Below are 14,700 nucleotides of genomic sequence, written 5' to 3' on the forward strand. Positions count from 1 at the left end.
TTTCGTCCTTAAAGGTGCGTAAATATACATTTGTACACGTTTATCCTTTGAAATTACTGATCTTCATTAGTTTTTACGTCGTCTCGCGGCAATTCAGTGGTAAATCCTTTCGAGAGACGCCAGATATAGTCGTTTTCTCGGACGTAAACAACGCCGAGTCACAGCAGCCTAGCCTATCTTTCGTTCAATCCAATGCCATTTTTGTAGGCTGTATTGCAACCAATGCAAATCTTAACTTTGTAACGAGCATTTTGATGAATTAATGGTTTAAGGTATTGTTATGTTTACTTGGCTCTAGGCAAAAGATTCTGGTGTTGGAAGCTGTTCCAACTTTGAACTTCGGTGCATTCAAAGTGGAGCCACCTGGAGCCACAATGGAGCCACCTCTGATTGTCAACCCAAATGAAATGGAGCCACCTCTGACTGTCAAACCAAAAGAAATGGAGCCACCTCTCAAACCAGATAAAGCTAGGAAGAATAGGATTCCTGTGAGAAAGCGCTTTAAACATGTGAAGCGACATGTGAAACAGAAACCTGTAGTGGTGAGTAGTGCCCCGAAGTCTTTTGCAGGTTGTTGATTTCTTATAATTGTATGTAATATTGTAATTTATTATTTCAGACTATTACCAACAGCATAAGTGAGGACAGTTCTTCCACGCCTTCGAGTGACATTGACCCAGAGTTCTCTGAGGTAAGGATGGTACAAAGTACATTTTTTCATGATATCTTCCAAAGGCTCCTAACTATGAATGAACTGTTTTTCAGTTTGAACTACCTCCAACACCCACTTCAATCGAGCTGATAGACCATGATTACTGCTCAAGTCCCAGCCCTACTCCTTCTAGCCGGCCAAGTAGCGCTCAAAGTCTTATGAGTAATCTATCTGCCTCGCTGACAGATCTCAGTATGGTATGTAACTAATTTGAATCTGTCTTATTAACCTTTGCTCTCCATGTGCAGTACTAATTTTTATTGTTTATTGCAGAACACAAGTATGAGTGAAATGTCTAGGACATCTCTTTTCAGTCCAATTCCCTCTGAGGTTTCAAGTTCCACTCCATCTGAAGTTTTGAGCCCCCCACCCGTGTCTGCTGAGGTAGGATTTTAAGTTCTTTTTCTCCAACAAATTATCTTTATATTCCCGCTTTTTTATTGTATTTTAAAAAATGTTGTTTGTTGCAGGAATCTGTATTAGAACCAGAGCCTTTGCCTCAGACCATCCCTCTTACTGAAGAGGTGGCCAAATCTCTACTGTTGGAAGTCCGAAGCAATCTCTTTCTCATGTTACCAGAAAATTTTGTTCCTTTGGTTTCAAATGGATGTGTTCATGTGCTCATGGTTGGCCGCAGAGAAGAAAAGGCAACTCAGAGACAAGTTACTGTCTCGCTCACTGGTGATGTGCGTCTTCAAGTGCATGGTGTGAATTATCCTGCCCAGCCAGTACTTTCTGGTGTTCGGGCTAATCAGCCTTTATCTCTTACAAACATTGGATATTTCACTGACAGAATTGTTGACATTGTTTCTAATCTTCGTGTACTTGAAATTTGTGCTGGAAATGACCACAAGGAGTTCAAAGAAGCATGGCCTGAAACTGAACAAGGCAACATTGAAAATGATGTGTTTAAAGAGTGTCGTTACAAAGAAACCTTTCGCTCAAAGAAGTGCTTGTTATTGGTTGATTCTGCTCATTGGAGGTGTAAAGAATGTACAAAACTGACTCCTATTTTAAGAAGGAAACTTCAGTCCATCAATTGTCCCGAGGCCAACAAATTTACTAATAATAGGTTTTTGGGAAAGAAGCAAAAGGACATTCGTCTGGCCAAGAAACAGAAGACGATACGACTACAGAAGCAAACTATTGATCGGTTGCAGACCAAGATGCTGAAGATGATAAAGGAGGAAGGGGTGAAAGTTGATGCCAATGTCTCCAAAGATTTAACTGAAATATTACTATCTGCATCACTGGACCCCTTGCAGTCTCTCTTCCTTCAACAGCAGATCAAGTATGCCCAATGCAAAAACAAATGTACAATGAAGTGGCATCCCACTCTTATTCGATTGGCTCTCTCTATTTACCTCAAAGCCCCAGGGGCATACAAGGAACTTTGTGACTGTGGCTTCATCAAGCTCCCTACTTCACGGACCCTCTTTGACTACAGTCATGTGACTAAAATAAAACCTGGCATTGATGAAAGTGTCATAGAAGCTGCTGCAAAAAGAGCTACATCAGAAGAGCACACTCATAAACAGTACCATGTTGTTATGGCAGATGAAATGAACATCAGTAAAAACTTGGTAGTGCTGAAGAGTACTGGTGAATTGATTGGCTTTAAGGACTTGGATGACCTAGACCAGGAATTGAAAGAGCTTGAGGCACATTTAGATGATCCAGAGAAGGTGTTGGAGCAAGAGCTGGCATCAAAAGTCATGGCCTTCATGGTCAAAGGTGTTTCAAGCAATTTGAAGCATGTTGTGGCAACATACCCTGTGACTAATCCATCTCCAAAGCAGATGTACCTCTGGACATGGGATGTCATTGGTGCCCTGGAAAGGAGTGGGATTATGGTGATTGCTTTTGTCGGTGATGGTTGCCCTGTCAACAGAGCATTCATAAAACTCCACACCCCAGCCACCATCACTCGGTCAGGTGTTGTGTTTGACACCGTCAACAAACACGCTCCAGACCGACTCCTGTATTTCTTCTCTGACGTGCCCCACTTACTGAAAACAATCAGAAATGCCTTCTTCAATTCCAGAAAGAAAACCAAAAATAACAAGAAGAGCCCAAGGCTTCTAAAGAAGAATGGCGAATACATTGTTTGGGATACAATTATTAGGCTTTACCTGTCCAAAAAAGACAAAACGCTGAGAAAATCTTACAAGCTCAATGCACAAAATGTCTACCCTGACAGCTACAGTAGAATGAAGGTGAAATCTGCTGCAGAAGTGATGAGCCACACTGTGGGGACAGACATTTTGAGCCAGGGTTGGACTGGAGTGTCAGAAACAGTTGAGTTCATTTACAGAGTTAATGACTGGTTTGATTTGCTGAATGGTGCCTTCTCCACCCATGGTGTGAAGAAAAACAACAGGCGGCTTCATCCATACACCCTGCAAGATGTTCAAGACTTTGAGAACGGAGCTGAAGGGAGCAGATTCCAAGAGCTGCTGGATTTTGTTGCTTATTTAGATGAATGGAAAGAAGAGGTACAAGCAGGGCAAGATGCAACCCATTCCAGATCTGTCATGTCTGAGTTAGGTGTGGACCTCTTGCCAGACGAAGGCAGTTTCCATGAGTTAGATGACAGCCAGACGGGAGATCCATCAGATGAAGAATTCTCCTCAAGAAATTTGCTCCCTCATCAAACAATGCTGGGCATTGAGATGTCTTGTAGATCATTTATTCATGCAACAACTTTTCTACTGAAAGAGGGGGTGACTTTTATCAACGCTCGAGTCTTCTGCCAAGACCCACTGGAACAGAATTTTGGAAGACAACGTATGGCTGGAGGAGGGAGTACCAACCCAAATTTGAACCAATTCCTGCATAAACAACGAGGATTTTCCACAATTGGAGAACTTAGTGCTGCAAACAAGAGAGGAAACACAGAAGTCTTAGATGAAGAAAATGTGATTAACTGTGAACCGCTCCCTAAAAGAAAACAAGCTAGACAATGCCACTCGATCAGTGATTAGTTTGTGTCCACTCAACTCATTGTGATTGTCAATGTGATATTATTATGTTGGGATATTGTAATGTGCACTTTACCAATGAACATAATTATTTATTTTTCATAATAAATTGACATTGTGCTTTGAACAAGAAAACTTTTGTCATTAAATATTTCAAACATAAGCATTTTCTTTACCCAACAAATCCACCCACAGCATAACACAAAGACAAAATAAAAAATTAACAGCACAAAAGAATTTTAAGTCAAAAAGGAACAAAAAGTTAACTTAAGTATAAATGAAACAGGAAATACATTTTAAAACATTAAATTCTGTCATAGATCCATAAAAAGAAACTGTCTTTACAAATGTTTGCTTTCAGTCAAACACATCTTAAAATCAGTCACAAACATAAATTGACAACTTTAAATTGTCACAGCTAGATTGATTATTCTAAGCAACACTACAACTGTTGAACACAACCATTGACTCATTTCTTATAAATTATACTGCTTAGCTATTAAAAACAATTTTTAATGCATGCAAATCACAGAAATAATTCAGTCAAATTACTCATTGCAGTGACTAGAACCATAGCTTCATTTACTTTCTACGCCTGGGAGCCACTTGGGCTCGTAATGGAAGGCTTGCTTCTGCTTTGCGTCTCTTATTAAGCAGCTTCTTGGCCAATCCTACACCAAATGTATTGCAAAATGACCTGGTCATACCACACATCAAGTCATATGAAAGTGCTTCATTGACACAGTCACCTACAGCTTCATCCCACAGTAAAATCACAGTACCCTGGCACACCGCTTCAATAACACGATTAGAGTCCACTCTAAATTTCTTGTCAATCGTCTTCTCCAAAGTCTCTGCAATACCAACAAAAAAATCAAATAATGCACCGCTAACAAAAAAAAGTCTGCCCTTGTTTTTGGCAATTGTCCAGCCTTTCACTATGGCAGGGGGGCCTGGAACAACATCACTCTCCAAGAGCTTATTAGTTATAAGATTTCCAATCTTTGCCCACCTAACATTTGACTTTGCAAATGCACGACTCTTTTTGTAGAATGCCCTCACAACAGCCCCAGATATAAAATGAATTGTCTCTTTGTCTTCATTGTCCAGTTCAACAACTTCCACTCTTTGGTCTGTTACATCCTTTTTCAAACAAGAACTGTAGTACTTAAACATTTTGGTTACTAGCATTAAAATATAATCAGCAATAAAAATATTAGCAACAGAAGTGCTACAGGCTATGCACATCTGAAGTAAATCACATAATTTCTTTCTGTGACACCTGTCAGAAAGCTGCCTATCACAGTTCTTCATAAGTACACTAATGAGGGCTGAAGGCAGCAATACTTTACACTCTCCAACATCTTTAGTTGCTTCTTCATGAATTATTTTAAATAACTCATTCCATTGAGGAATGTTTAGTGATCCATTAGCTATGTCCTTTGCATTTTGTACAACTGCCTTATATTGCTGACCTAAGGGACCAAATGCTGGGCGCAGCTTCATTGCTTCAAAACTTTCACTAATCGTCTCCGTGCAATGCTGAATCATCTTTGAGGCACTGGGAAATCTTGATGCAGCTTCTGAAAAATAAATAATGAAGGTTTCATATGGAGTCAAAATTCAATGATTCAGAACTGTTTGTATGATGTTATACTTATTACCTTTAATAGAGTGTTGCCTCATGTGATTCAGATATGATCTGTGGCACCTGTATTCCTTGCCACACACATTACATGTATCACATACAGCTCGCACGTACACTCTCTTGGCCCCAGTTTTTCCTCTAGTTCTCGGTTTGGCAGGTACTTTGAATGGCGTAGACGATTGAAGGACCGAGCTAGCAATAGAAATGTTTAGAGAGGCATTTAAAGAGTTGTTCATCCAGTCGGTGTTGTCGTTACTGGCTGCCATTTTCAAGCCCTGGAAAAGCAAAAGCAAAACTTCAATTTCGGTACTTATTTCATATGATTTTAATACATCACTAGACAAAAAATTACAATGAAATGGCATTGGATTGAACGAAAGATAGGCTAGGCTGCTGTGAGTCGGCGTTGTTTACGTCCGAGAAAACGACTATATCTGGCGTCTCTCGAAAGGATTGACCACTGAATTGCCGCGAGACGACGTAAAAACTAATGAAGATCGGTAATTTCAAAGGGTAAACGAGTACAAATGTATATTTACGCACCTTTAAGGACGAAAATGGTCACAAACGGAGTCAGCCAGCATGCCGCGCGAACGGGGTTAGGTGGGAGTGGCGCGGCGTAGCGAGTCGCGGAAGAAGAACAAAAACGCGTCCGGAACGTCGGGAGAACTTCGACAAGGCGCAGGCCGATCCGAGCGGCGCCCGGTCTCATTTCCAATGAGTGACTTTAACAGACTTCGGATCTCAATTAGACTTCTTTTATGATTCGATTTCGCCACCAAGGCGTTCGGTAAGGTCTTCTGAGCATTTTGAGACCCCAACCACCACTGTGCGTGCTTTTATAGAGGCGTGAGGTGTTTCAACGTGGGCCGATGCAGCGTCCCAGAGGGCCTCCGCTTCCTATCCATAAAGCAATGATCTCTTGGGATCTCCGTTAGGGTGCGAGAGAGAGAGAGCAGACTGGTGGCTGACGGACTGGCAATGCGTAGGTCGGGAGTCGGAGCCACCCCGCCAAGCCCTGCCAAGCCCTGCCGAACTGAGCTTCCTCATTTGCAAGTGATGAGGCCGACGTCGTGTCCACCCGCTCGCCCTTCGCTGCCCTTGTCGCGCGGCCCGGCCCTGCCGGCCCTGCCGGCCCTGCTGGCCCTGCTGGCAGCCCATCGGGTAATTGTTTCATTGAGACGCCTTGGAGGCCGAGCAGAAGCCACCCGCCCGCCGCCACCTCCCCGTCGTCGCCCCGCCCCGCCCCGCCCCGCCCCGCCCCACCCTGCCCTGCCCTCCCCGTCGTCGCCCCGCCCCGCCCCGCCCCGCCCCGCCCCGCCCCGCCCTGCCCTGCCCTGCCCTCCCCGGCGCCACAAAGGTTCATCACAGTTGCATTGCTGGCTCCGTGTCCGGAATGCGTCCGCGCGGTCCGCGCCCCGCCACGCCGTTGTTTCAGGCGGTCCGACGACGTCCTGGAATGCGGGGTGAGCCCGGCGGCGTCGAGGTCGTGGCGCCGCGAAGCAGCGAAGCGGCGAAGCGGGGCCGAAGCGAAGCGTGCACGGCTCTGGGAGGGTTTCAGCGGTTCCAGCCCCAGCCGATCCAGCAGGGACGCGGCCGACGCTCTGCCTTCACTGCCGCCTTTGCGTTGAACAGCGTCTCTCTGTCTCTCTCGCACTCGAGGGGCGTCCCGTAGGGGTGCGAGAGAGACAGCACTGTCCGGAATCAGGGTGCCTGCTGGGCACGGCCCCGGCATGCATGGCGGGCCGGGGCGGGGTCGCAAAGGAGGGCGACGGCTTATATCGGCTGACTGGCGGAATGCAGGGGGGACTTTCGCGGGGCCTTTTGACGGCAGCCAGCCCCTCCACCGTCTATACCGTCTGCCACTACTATGCAATCCCCTGGGACGCTATTGCCATCCAGTCCGCGTGCCTGCCCCCTTCCGGTGGAAAGGAAGGAGGCTCCACCTTCAATATATTCCCACAAGAACAACAACGAGCAGGAAGGTCATGTCGCGTGTCGCGCGCGTCGACGGGGTGCTGAGTGCCCCGGATGGCCCGGAGGGTGACTGTGACGGCGACCCTCCCACAGTGGGCCAGAAAACCAGTGGAGGCGGCCAAAATTCTAGACGCGTTTTCCAGAGTCGCTACATGGGACTCGAACCGAACGTGCGACCCCAGCAATGGATTGCTCTCCGAACGAGGAATCCATCGGTGGAGTCACACGTTCGGTTCGAGTCCTCTTTAGCGACTCAAGAGCTCAAAACGCGTCTAGAGTTTCGGCCGCCTCCACCGGTCTTCTGGCCCACTGCGCCTCGCTCTCACTACCTTTTCCGACTCCCCTCGCTGGGCCAACTCGCTGGGGACGGCGGCGGGGGCGGGGCGGGGCGGCCGGGGGTACGGTTACGGTACCTGATTGGATCCGCGTCCACCCCATGACCGTAGTTAAGCAGCAGGCTGACCGCTGACCCCTGGGGCGTGGCGGTGCGTGGCGGGGCGGTGCGTGGGTGCAGCGCCGCGAGTGGAGGCTCGTCCTCGTCCCGGCTCGTCCGGCTGGATTCATAATTCATCAGCCTCGTAAATCTCTCGTCAAATGACAGCGCGCCGGCCGGCCGGCGGTATTTTATCGGGCCGGCCGCACAGGCCGCACCGCCCGGCCGGCCGGATTCAATTGCGCGCCCTTCGGGACGACGACGACCCTCGCACGCCACCCGCCTCGGACGTGACCCTCTCCACCCCTTGCCCTGCCTCGCCCCCGGACGCACCCGGACGTCGCACAGTGGGCCAGAAGACCGGTGGAGGCGGCCAAAACTCAAGACGCGTTTTCGACCTCCAGACTCGATGAACAGGACTCTAACCGGACGTGTGACCCCATCAATGGATTCCCCGTTCGGAGAGCAATCCATTGGTGGGGTCACACGTTCGGTTCGAGTCCCATTTAGCGACTCTGGAGCTCATAACGCTTCTAGAGTTTTGGCCGCATCCACCGGTCTTCTGGCCCACTGTGCGTCGCCGGCCGGGGGAGGGACCCGGGTGGGTGGGTACACTGGGTACACGCGGCGCTACTTGTTCGACGAGGCCGCCGCTGCAGCAGCAAGGCCGATTATTCCGCAGTCCGCACAGCGTTCCGACGCTCTGTCTCTGTCGCACTCATGGGGCGGACCGTAGGGGTGCGAGAGAGACAGAGAGAGAGAGAGACATAACGCGCCGTTATTCCGAATGGTCCAGTCTGCAGGCCGCCACGCCGCCACGCCCAGCTGGCTCATTGGTTTCGGCCACTTGCCCAACGGAGACATCGCTGGAGAGAACCGCTCCGCTTTTTTCCGGAATCGGCGCTATTTTTATTTTGACGCGGCGTCGATTTTGTTTTTGTTTTGGCGCCGACCTTAACGAACTAGGGGCGGCTCGGCACGGCCCGGCCGTTTGATTGGGCCGCAAATAAAAGTAAAGCGGTCGCGCGCTCATTTGCCGGATCGCGGCGTTTGCCGCGCGGACCTCGATGCCTCGATCGCGAGAGAGAAAATCGAGATCCACCATGAGTAGTTTGAGTGATTCCGGCGTACTGCTGTTCCCCAGGCAAGTGGCTCGTCCCGCCCCGCCCCGCCCCGCCCCGCCCCGCCCCGCTCGCCTCCACCACGACGATCAAAAAGTTGGCGGGCCGGGGGGTCGTTCCCCCGCAGGAGCAAGCGATTCGCAGGGCTTATTTTTATTTTTAGTACATTTTTTTTGCGCGGTGTTTGCCTTGGCCGCCTGAGCGGGGTAGTGGTAGTTGGCGTGATAGCTCGTCATGTCTGTACCTATAACCACGGCGACGGCGGCGGCGTGCCCCCCGGTGGAGCTCCGCCCCCTCGTTTACAACGTCGTGGGTTGCCTACACACGAGGGGGCGGCGTGTTTGCGGGGAAGCGGAGGTACATTCTGCCCCCTCCCCCTCCACTTTTCCCCGGCCGTGGCGGCCCTGGCTCGCAGCCCCGCGGCATGCTATCGAAGGTCGACGTCCTGCTGGGTCACAAAGCGGCAGCCAAGTGGTGTCGAGCAACAGCGGCGTCTATAAACTTCCATCACTTTTAAACTTCTATCACCTGAACGCTGTTATGTACGTTATGTCCGAAAACTTTCAAAAATCGTTCCGCGAGCGACTACTATTTTTGGCGCCAAAATTTGGACAGAGCAGCAAAGTGCACAGGTTTTGATTTGTGGCTCGCAGTCCGCCGTCGAAGCGGTCGAAGCCGTCCATGCCGGCGCCGCGCGCCACGCCGTAAACCTGTGAGTGGTCACGGGTTTATTTCGGGCCGCCGAGATGGTCGAGATGGTCGAGATGGCGATGCCAGCGATGTCCGATGTTCGCATCAGATTCAATGCACCGCGCCGCGCGGGCGGCGCCGACAGTCCGACAGTCTGCTGGCCAGGTCGTACACGCCGCGTTACTTTTAGACTCTCCGGCAAAATTTTTTCTCGGAACTTGGACTTTATTTACACAATGAATTTTGTTTGTATTGTTGAGCGGGCTCCTACAACCAACCATTATGCACTGATACTTTAACCAAACACGGCGTTGCCTGCCGTTTATAACACCCCCGCGGCGAGCGGCCGACTGGTCTCGTCGCTCTGTCTCTCTCGCACCCATGGGGTGACCCGTGCAGGTGCGAGAGAGACAGAGCGACGAAAACAATGTGCGGAATGATTCTACAGGAGGCACGGACGGCCTGCCTCGCCCGGAGGAAAAATTACTCGGGGTATTCCAGGTTGCGTGGGCCGTGGGCAGCAGCGAGGAGGACAGCGCGGGCGACTCGAGAGGATGACGCCCTCCACGGCGTCCCTCTTGTCTTTGGCCGTCCGCGCAAGCCGCTCTAGCGGTCCAAGCCAAAGCCCCGCGTTCGGCGCGCGCCTCGAGAAGCGCCCCGCCCGGTACGGGCCGCGGGGTCAGGCAGCTCTTCAGACTTGAGCAGGGCCTCGGCGGCGACGTGCGACCTCGGCGACGTGACCTGGACGCGACGCGACCTTGACGCGACCCTGGCGTGACAAACGGTACACGCGCGCACCCGCACGCACGCTTCGATGGGGCGCGGCGAAGAGCAGGTTAGGGTTGCCAACGCGTGTTTACCTGCTCATCACTCAGCGAGGCGCCGCGAGGCGGCCGGCTGCAGAACGATTCCGAGAGTCGTCGCTCTGTCTCTCTCGCACCCATACGGGGCGCGCCGCAAGTGCGAGAGAGACAGAGCGACGAAAGCGACTCTCGGAATCAGCCTGCTGGAGGGAGATGGATGGTGGCAGCCCACGCGCGCCGCCTCACGCCTCACGCCCTCCACGACGCCCTGCAGGCCGTCGACGCCGCGACGCCGTCGGCCAGGTGACGAGCCCTAATTTACCAGTGTGCTTCCCCGGCCCAAAATTTAATCGCGTAAACAGCGCGCCCCGTCCAAGTAACACGTAACACTCCGTCGACCTGACCCCTGATCCTGTCGCTCTGTCTCGCATCTTTGCGGGACGCGAGTGCGAGAGAGACGTAACGACGAACACGACTCCAGGAATCACTCTGCAGGCGCCACTCTCGAGTGTGTCGCACACATTCAGGAATCGAACCGCCCTGGCACAGGGGCAGCAATCGAAGCCTCCGCATGGCTGCTCGGATCCATGCGGGCAGCGTCCCGCTGCCATCAAGCTGGTTCTGAAAATAGTTCGGATCGCTCCGTCCTCCTCGCTCGCCTGCGGACCTACTGGAAGTGCTCAAGAGTATGAGGGAGACAGACAGCGAGGAATCAGTCTGCACCTTGCCCGATAACGGAGTATTCACGCGGCATGCCGCCGCCCGTCTCGCCGTCCCTCTTTTCGTCTCTCCTTTCCTCAGTGCTCTCGGGTGACGGGGGCGGCGCCGAAGCGTTCGTGTTCGGGGGTCGTCCTGCGGCACTGCGCCGCGGGTTCGGCCGCGCCAGCACCTTGGCGCTTTACAGTGGGCTGGCGGCCAGGTCGCCTCCGCCCTGACTGGTCATACTGCGAGTGGTAGGTTAAGAGCCGCTCGAGGTTTTCCTCCGCCGGTGTAACGACGTGTCACTTTAGTAAGGACGGCCATGTCTTGTTTTGCAGTGCAGGGGGGCATGTGTCAGGCCCGAAACGGCACCATAAGTTGCGGTCTAGCCCGTAGTGGCAATAGTAATGTCCCAGGCGCCTGGCAGGTAGGCACTCCGGTTGGCGGCCTGCGCCGCGGGTCGGCCTACCCGGCACGGCGTTCCGGGACCACGCAGTGCGCCTGCTTCAAAACACTTCCTTTTAATTCCCAAAAATGCTCCATCTAAAGCCCAAACCGAGACCTCATCCACCGTCTGCCTGCCGAACCAGCCATCCAGCCACTCAACCCTAGCCAACCATCCCATCTATCATCACATCCATCTCATTGCGACGCTCGGCCGGAACTGCAGACTCTACCGTCGTTCTTCCAGCGACGCAGCGAAACCCGCAACCCGGTTATTTTCCAAAGTATTTAAACCCATTTTATGGATCGTTTACTACTAAAGACCGCTTGGCTACGCTTTCCTAGACTGGTTATTTTTTTTTTGCGGGGATTTGTGTTGTGCCGACTGGCGGCCGGGTTCGCCAACCTGCCTTGCCTGTCCTCCGATTCGCGACGTCGCCGTCGACGCGTTCCGCTACGCCTCGCGCGGCGCGCTGCGGGCGGCAAGGCACGGCGGCAAGGCGCGGCACGGCGCCCCGCGATACCAAAACCGGACCGGCACACCGCGACCCGCCGACTCGCCGCCGGTGTGACATCCTGGGCATCAGCGGGCTGCCTCCTAACAGTGTCGCCGTCGCTCTGTCTCTCTCGCACTCGCTGGGCCTTGCGTCGGGGCGCGAGAGAGATGACAGCGCGAGGGATGACTGTTCGGAAATTCGACTCGGCTCGGCGCCGGCCTCGGCACCAGGAAGAGGCTAGGCTGCCTATAGCGGCGTGCTCGGCTCGAACCGCCCCGCCCCGCCCCGCCCCGCCCCGCCCCGCCCCGCCCCCGCCCCGCCCCACCCCGCCCCACCCCGCCCCGCCCCGCCCCGCCCCGCCCCGTCCCGCCCCGCCCCGCCCCCGCCCCGCCCCGCCCCGCCCCGCCCCGCCCCACCCCGCCCCGCCCCGCCCCGCTCCGCCCCCGCCCCACCGCGCCCCGCCCCGCCCGGCGCGCGAAAAGTCCAGTCCGCCACGCGGGCAGTGCCGCGGCGCCCCGCTCGTTGCCGCGGGGGCGTTCCGCGCGCCGCACCAAGACGGTCAAGACGGTCAAGACGGTCAAGACGGTCAAGACGGTCAAGACGGTCAAGACGGTCAAGACGGTCAAGACGGTCAAGACGGGAGGGGATTCCCTTCGCGGAACAGGGCCCTTATCTTTATTGAAGCATCTGCTACTCGAGGCGTAACGACAAGCATTTGGCACAAAGCCAAAAAGGACCGCACACACACACACACACAAAAATATACAAGGAAAAAAATATATGCGAAATAAAGTTACGAGTTGCGCCCGTAAAAAGAAGAACGGCTGTGAAAGTTGAGAAAGAGCGTCCAAAGCAGCGGCAGGAAGCGGCCGGGCCTCCTACTTACAGGCTGTCGTATTGACTGACGCCACGCGCGGGGGTGCTCCCTGCAGACTGATTCCGAGAGTCGTTCTCGGCGCTCTGTCTCTCTTGCACCTTTACGGGACGCCCAATGAGTGCGAGAGAGACAGAGCGACGGAAACGACTCTCGGAATCTGTCTACAGGGGTGCCGGGCCCGGGCGCCTCGACGCTCGAATTTCATGGGGTCATAACTGTCGTCCGGATTGAAGCAGAAGACAAATTCTCGACCGCGACGTGGCCCGGCGACGGGGCGGCGGCACGGCGGGGACCGCGCAGCAAGTCGAATCATGTGCACGTGTGTGTGTGTGTGTGTGTGTGCGCCCGTGCGTGCGCGCCGCAAGATAGACACAGAAAGAAAAATACGGAGCCAAAATTCCTCCGGCGGCCCTAAAAAATATATGGGCGTGTTTAAGGTAGGCGATGTGCACCATGTCGCCCCGCTCCTCTCTGTACGTCGCGCACGTCGTGCCCCTGTTGGGCAGACCGCCCGCGCGACATAACAAAACGGTCCGGCTCGGCTCGGCTCGGCTCGGCCCGGCTCGGCTCGGCCCGGCTCGGCTCGGCTCGGCTCGGCTCGGCCCGGCTCGGTGGGGCGCGGGGCGTATTGGGGACACAATAACAGCCTGGAGGGGGCTAATGGGGGCCAAGCCGGGGGGAGGACGAGGACGACGAGGACGGCGAGGAGGACGCTCGAGGAGTACATGTCGCGAGGGCGGCGCGGCGAGGGTGCCGCCGATAAGTTGGAGGAAAAGTGAAAGTAAAAGCGCACCAAAGCGTCACCCCGCCCTGCCCCGCCCCGCCCCGCCACGGGAAATTTATTTAGCAGAGAATCGATCTTCATGAAAGGGAGCGTGAGTGCGGGCGACACAGCGTGCCCGGTGGTGTGGTCGGGTGAAAGGAGGATGCTTTTCTCCTGTTTTCTCCCTCTCCCTCTCCCTCTCTCTCTCTCTCTCTCTCTCTCTCTCTCTCTCTCTCTCTCCTCTCCCTCTCTCTCTCTCTCTCTCTCTCTCTCTCTCTCTCTCTCTCTCTCTCTCTCTCTCTCTCTCTCTCTCCCTCTCTCTCCCTCCACCCTGCGCGTGCGCGTGTTTGTGTGCGTCAGCGGTGCACTTAATAAGACGGGCCGAAGGGTGCGAAGCAGCCGAAGCGGCAGATGGGGACAATGACGTGCAGACGCACCGCGGCGGCCGGCAGTGCCAGGGCAGTGCCGGCGGCAGACCGAGGCAGACTCATTCCGAGAGTCGTTTTCGTCGCTCTATCTCTCTCGCACTCATGCGGCGTTCCTTGTAGGTGCGCGAGAGACAGGGCGACGAAAACGACTCTCGGAATCAGTCTGCAGCAGGCTGATTCCCGACCGGGGGGTCCCGTCGCTCTGTCTCCCTCGCAGCCGACGGGCGGCGGACACGCCGACGCGTCGGCGCCCCGTGCGTGAGTGCGAGAGAGACAGACACCTGGGTTCCGCAGCGCTGTGACCTTTACGGCGAAATCGGCGCCGGAATCGGCGCTTAACTCTCAAGGCCACTGAATGTAAAATCGCTCATCCATTTACACCGAGCGATGCGGAGCAACGGCGTATACGGGGGCGTGTGCCAGTGTGCCAGCCCAAGCCAGGCCGGCAGGCAGGCGGCCAGCCGGAGCAGCCAGCCAGCCCGAGGGCCGGGGGCGGCTCGGCTTGGGCGCTGGCGCGAGAGAGCACGCGAGAGGCCCCGCGCTGTTGCTGCTGGGACTGTTGTTGTACTGTATTTGGAAATCCGCGAACCGCGGCCAGAATAAGTGTAGGCGCCGCCGATTTGAGAA

General features: G+C 54.1%; 2 protein-coding genes across 2 annotated transcripts; one reads left to right on the top strand and one right to left on the bottom strand.

Moving 5' to 3' along the window:
- Positions 1-306: 306 nt before the first annotated feature.
- Positions 307-3,843, top strand: LOC117653722. The gene is made up of 5 exons (XM_034399576.1): positions 307-542; positions 620-691; positions 766-909; positions 986-1,096; positions 1,183-3,843. The coding sequence occupies exons 1-5, from the start codon at positions 375-377 to the stop codon at positions 3,694-3,696; spliced, it is 3,009 nt and encodes a 1,002-aa protein (XP_034255467.1). The 5' UTR covers positions 307-374; the 3' UTR covers positions 3,697-3,843.
- A 134-nt stretch (positions 3,844-3,977) lies between these two features.
- LOC117653723 lies at positions 3,978-6,260 on the bottom strand. Its single transcript, XM_034399577.1, has 3 exons — positions 5,885-6,260; positions 5,358-5,616; positions 3,978-5,276 (listed from the first exon to the last, which is right to left on the bottom strand). The coding sequence occupies exons 2-3, from the start codon at positions 5,605-5,607 to the stop codon at positions 4,276-4,278; spliced, it is 1,251 nt and encodes a 416-aa protein (XP_034255468.1). The 5' UTR covers positions 5,608-5,616; positions 5,885-6,260; the 3' UTR covers positions 3,978-4,275.
- Between the last annotated feature and the right edge of the window lie 8,440 nt (positions 6,261-14,700).

Source organism: Thrips palmi, unplaced genomic scaffold (assembly GCF_012932325.1).
Source record: "Thrips palmi isolate BJ-2018 unplaced genomic scaffold, TpBJ-2018v1 HiC_scaffold_8, whole genome shotgun sequence".
Classification (NCBI taxonomy): Eukaryota; Metazoa; Arthropoda; class Insecta; order Thysanoptera; family Thripidae; genus Thrips; species Thrips palmi.

Coding starts and splice junctions, on each gene's coding strand:
- LOC117653722 (XM_034399576.1), top strand. CDS start 375: ATGGAGCCACCTCTGATTGTCAACCCAAATGAAATGGAGCCACCTCTG. Junction 543..619: donor TGAAACAGAAACCTGTAGTG/GTGAGTAGTGCC, acceptor TTATTATTTCAG/ACTATTACCAACAGCATAAG. Junction 1,097..1,182: donor CCCCACCCGTGTCTGCTGAG/GTAGGATTTTAA, acceptor TGTTTGTTGCAG/GAATCTGTATTAGAACCAGA.
- LOC117653723 (XM_034399577.1), bottom strand. CDS start 5,607: ATGGCAGCCAGTAACGACAACACCGACTGGATGAACAACTCTTTAAAT. Junction 5,277..5,357: donor GAGGCAACACTCTATTAAAG/GTAATAAGTATA, acceptor TTTATTTTTCAG/AAGCTGCATCAAGATTTCCC.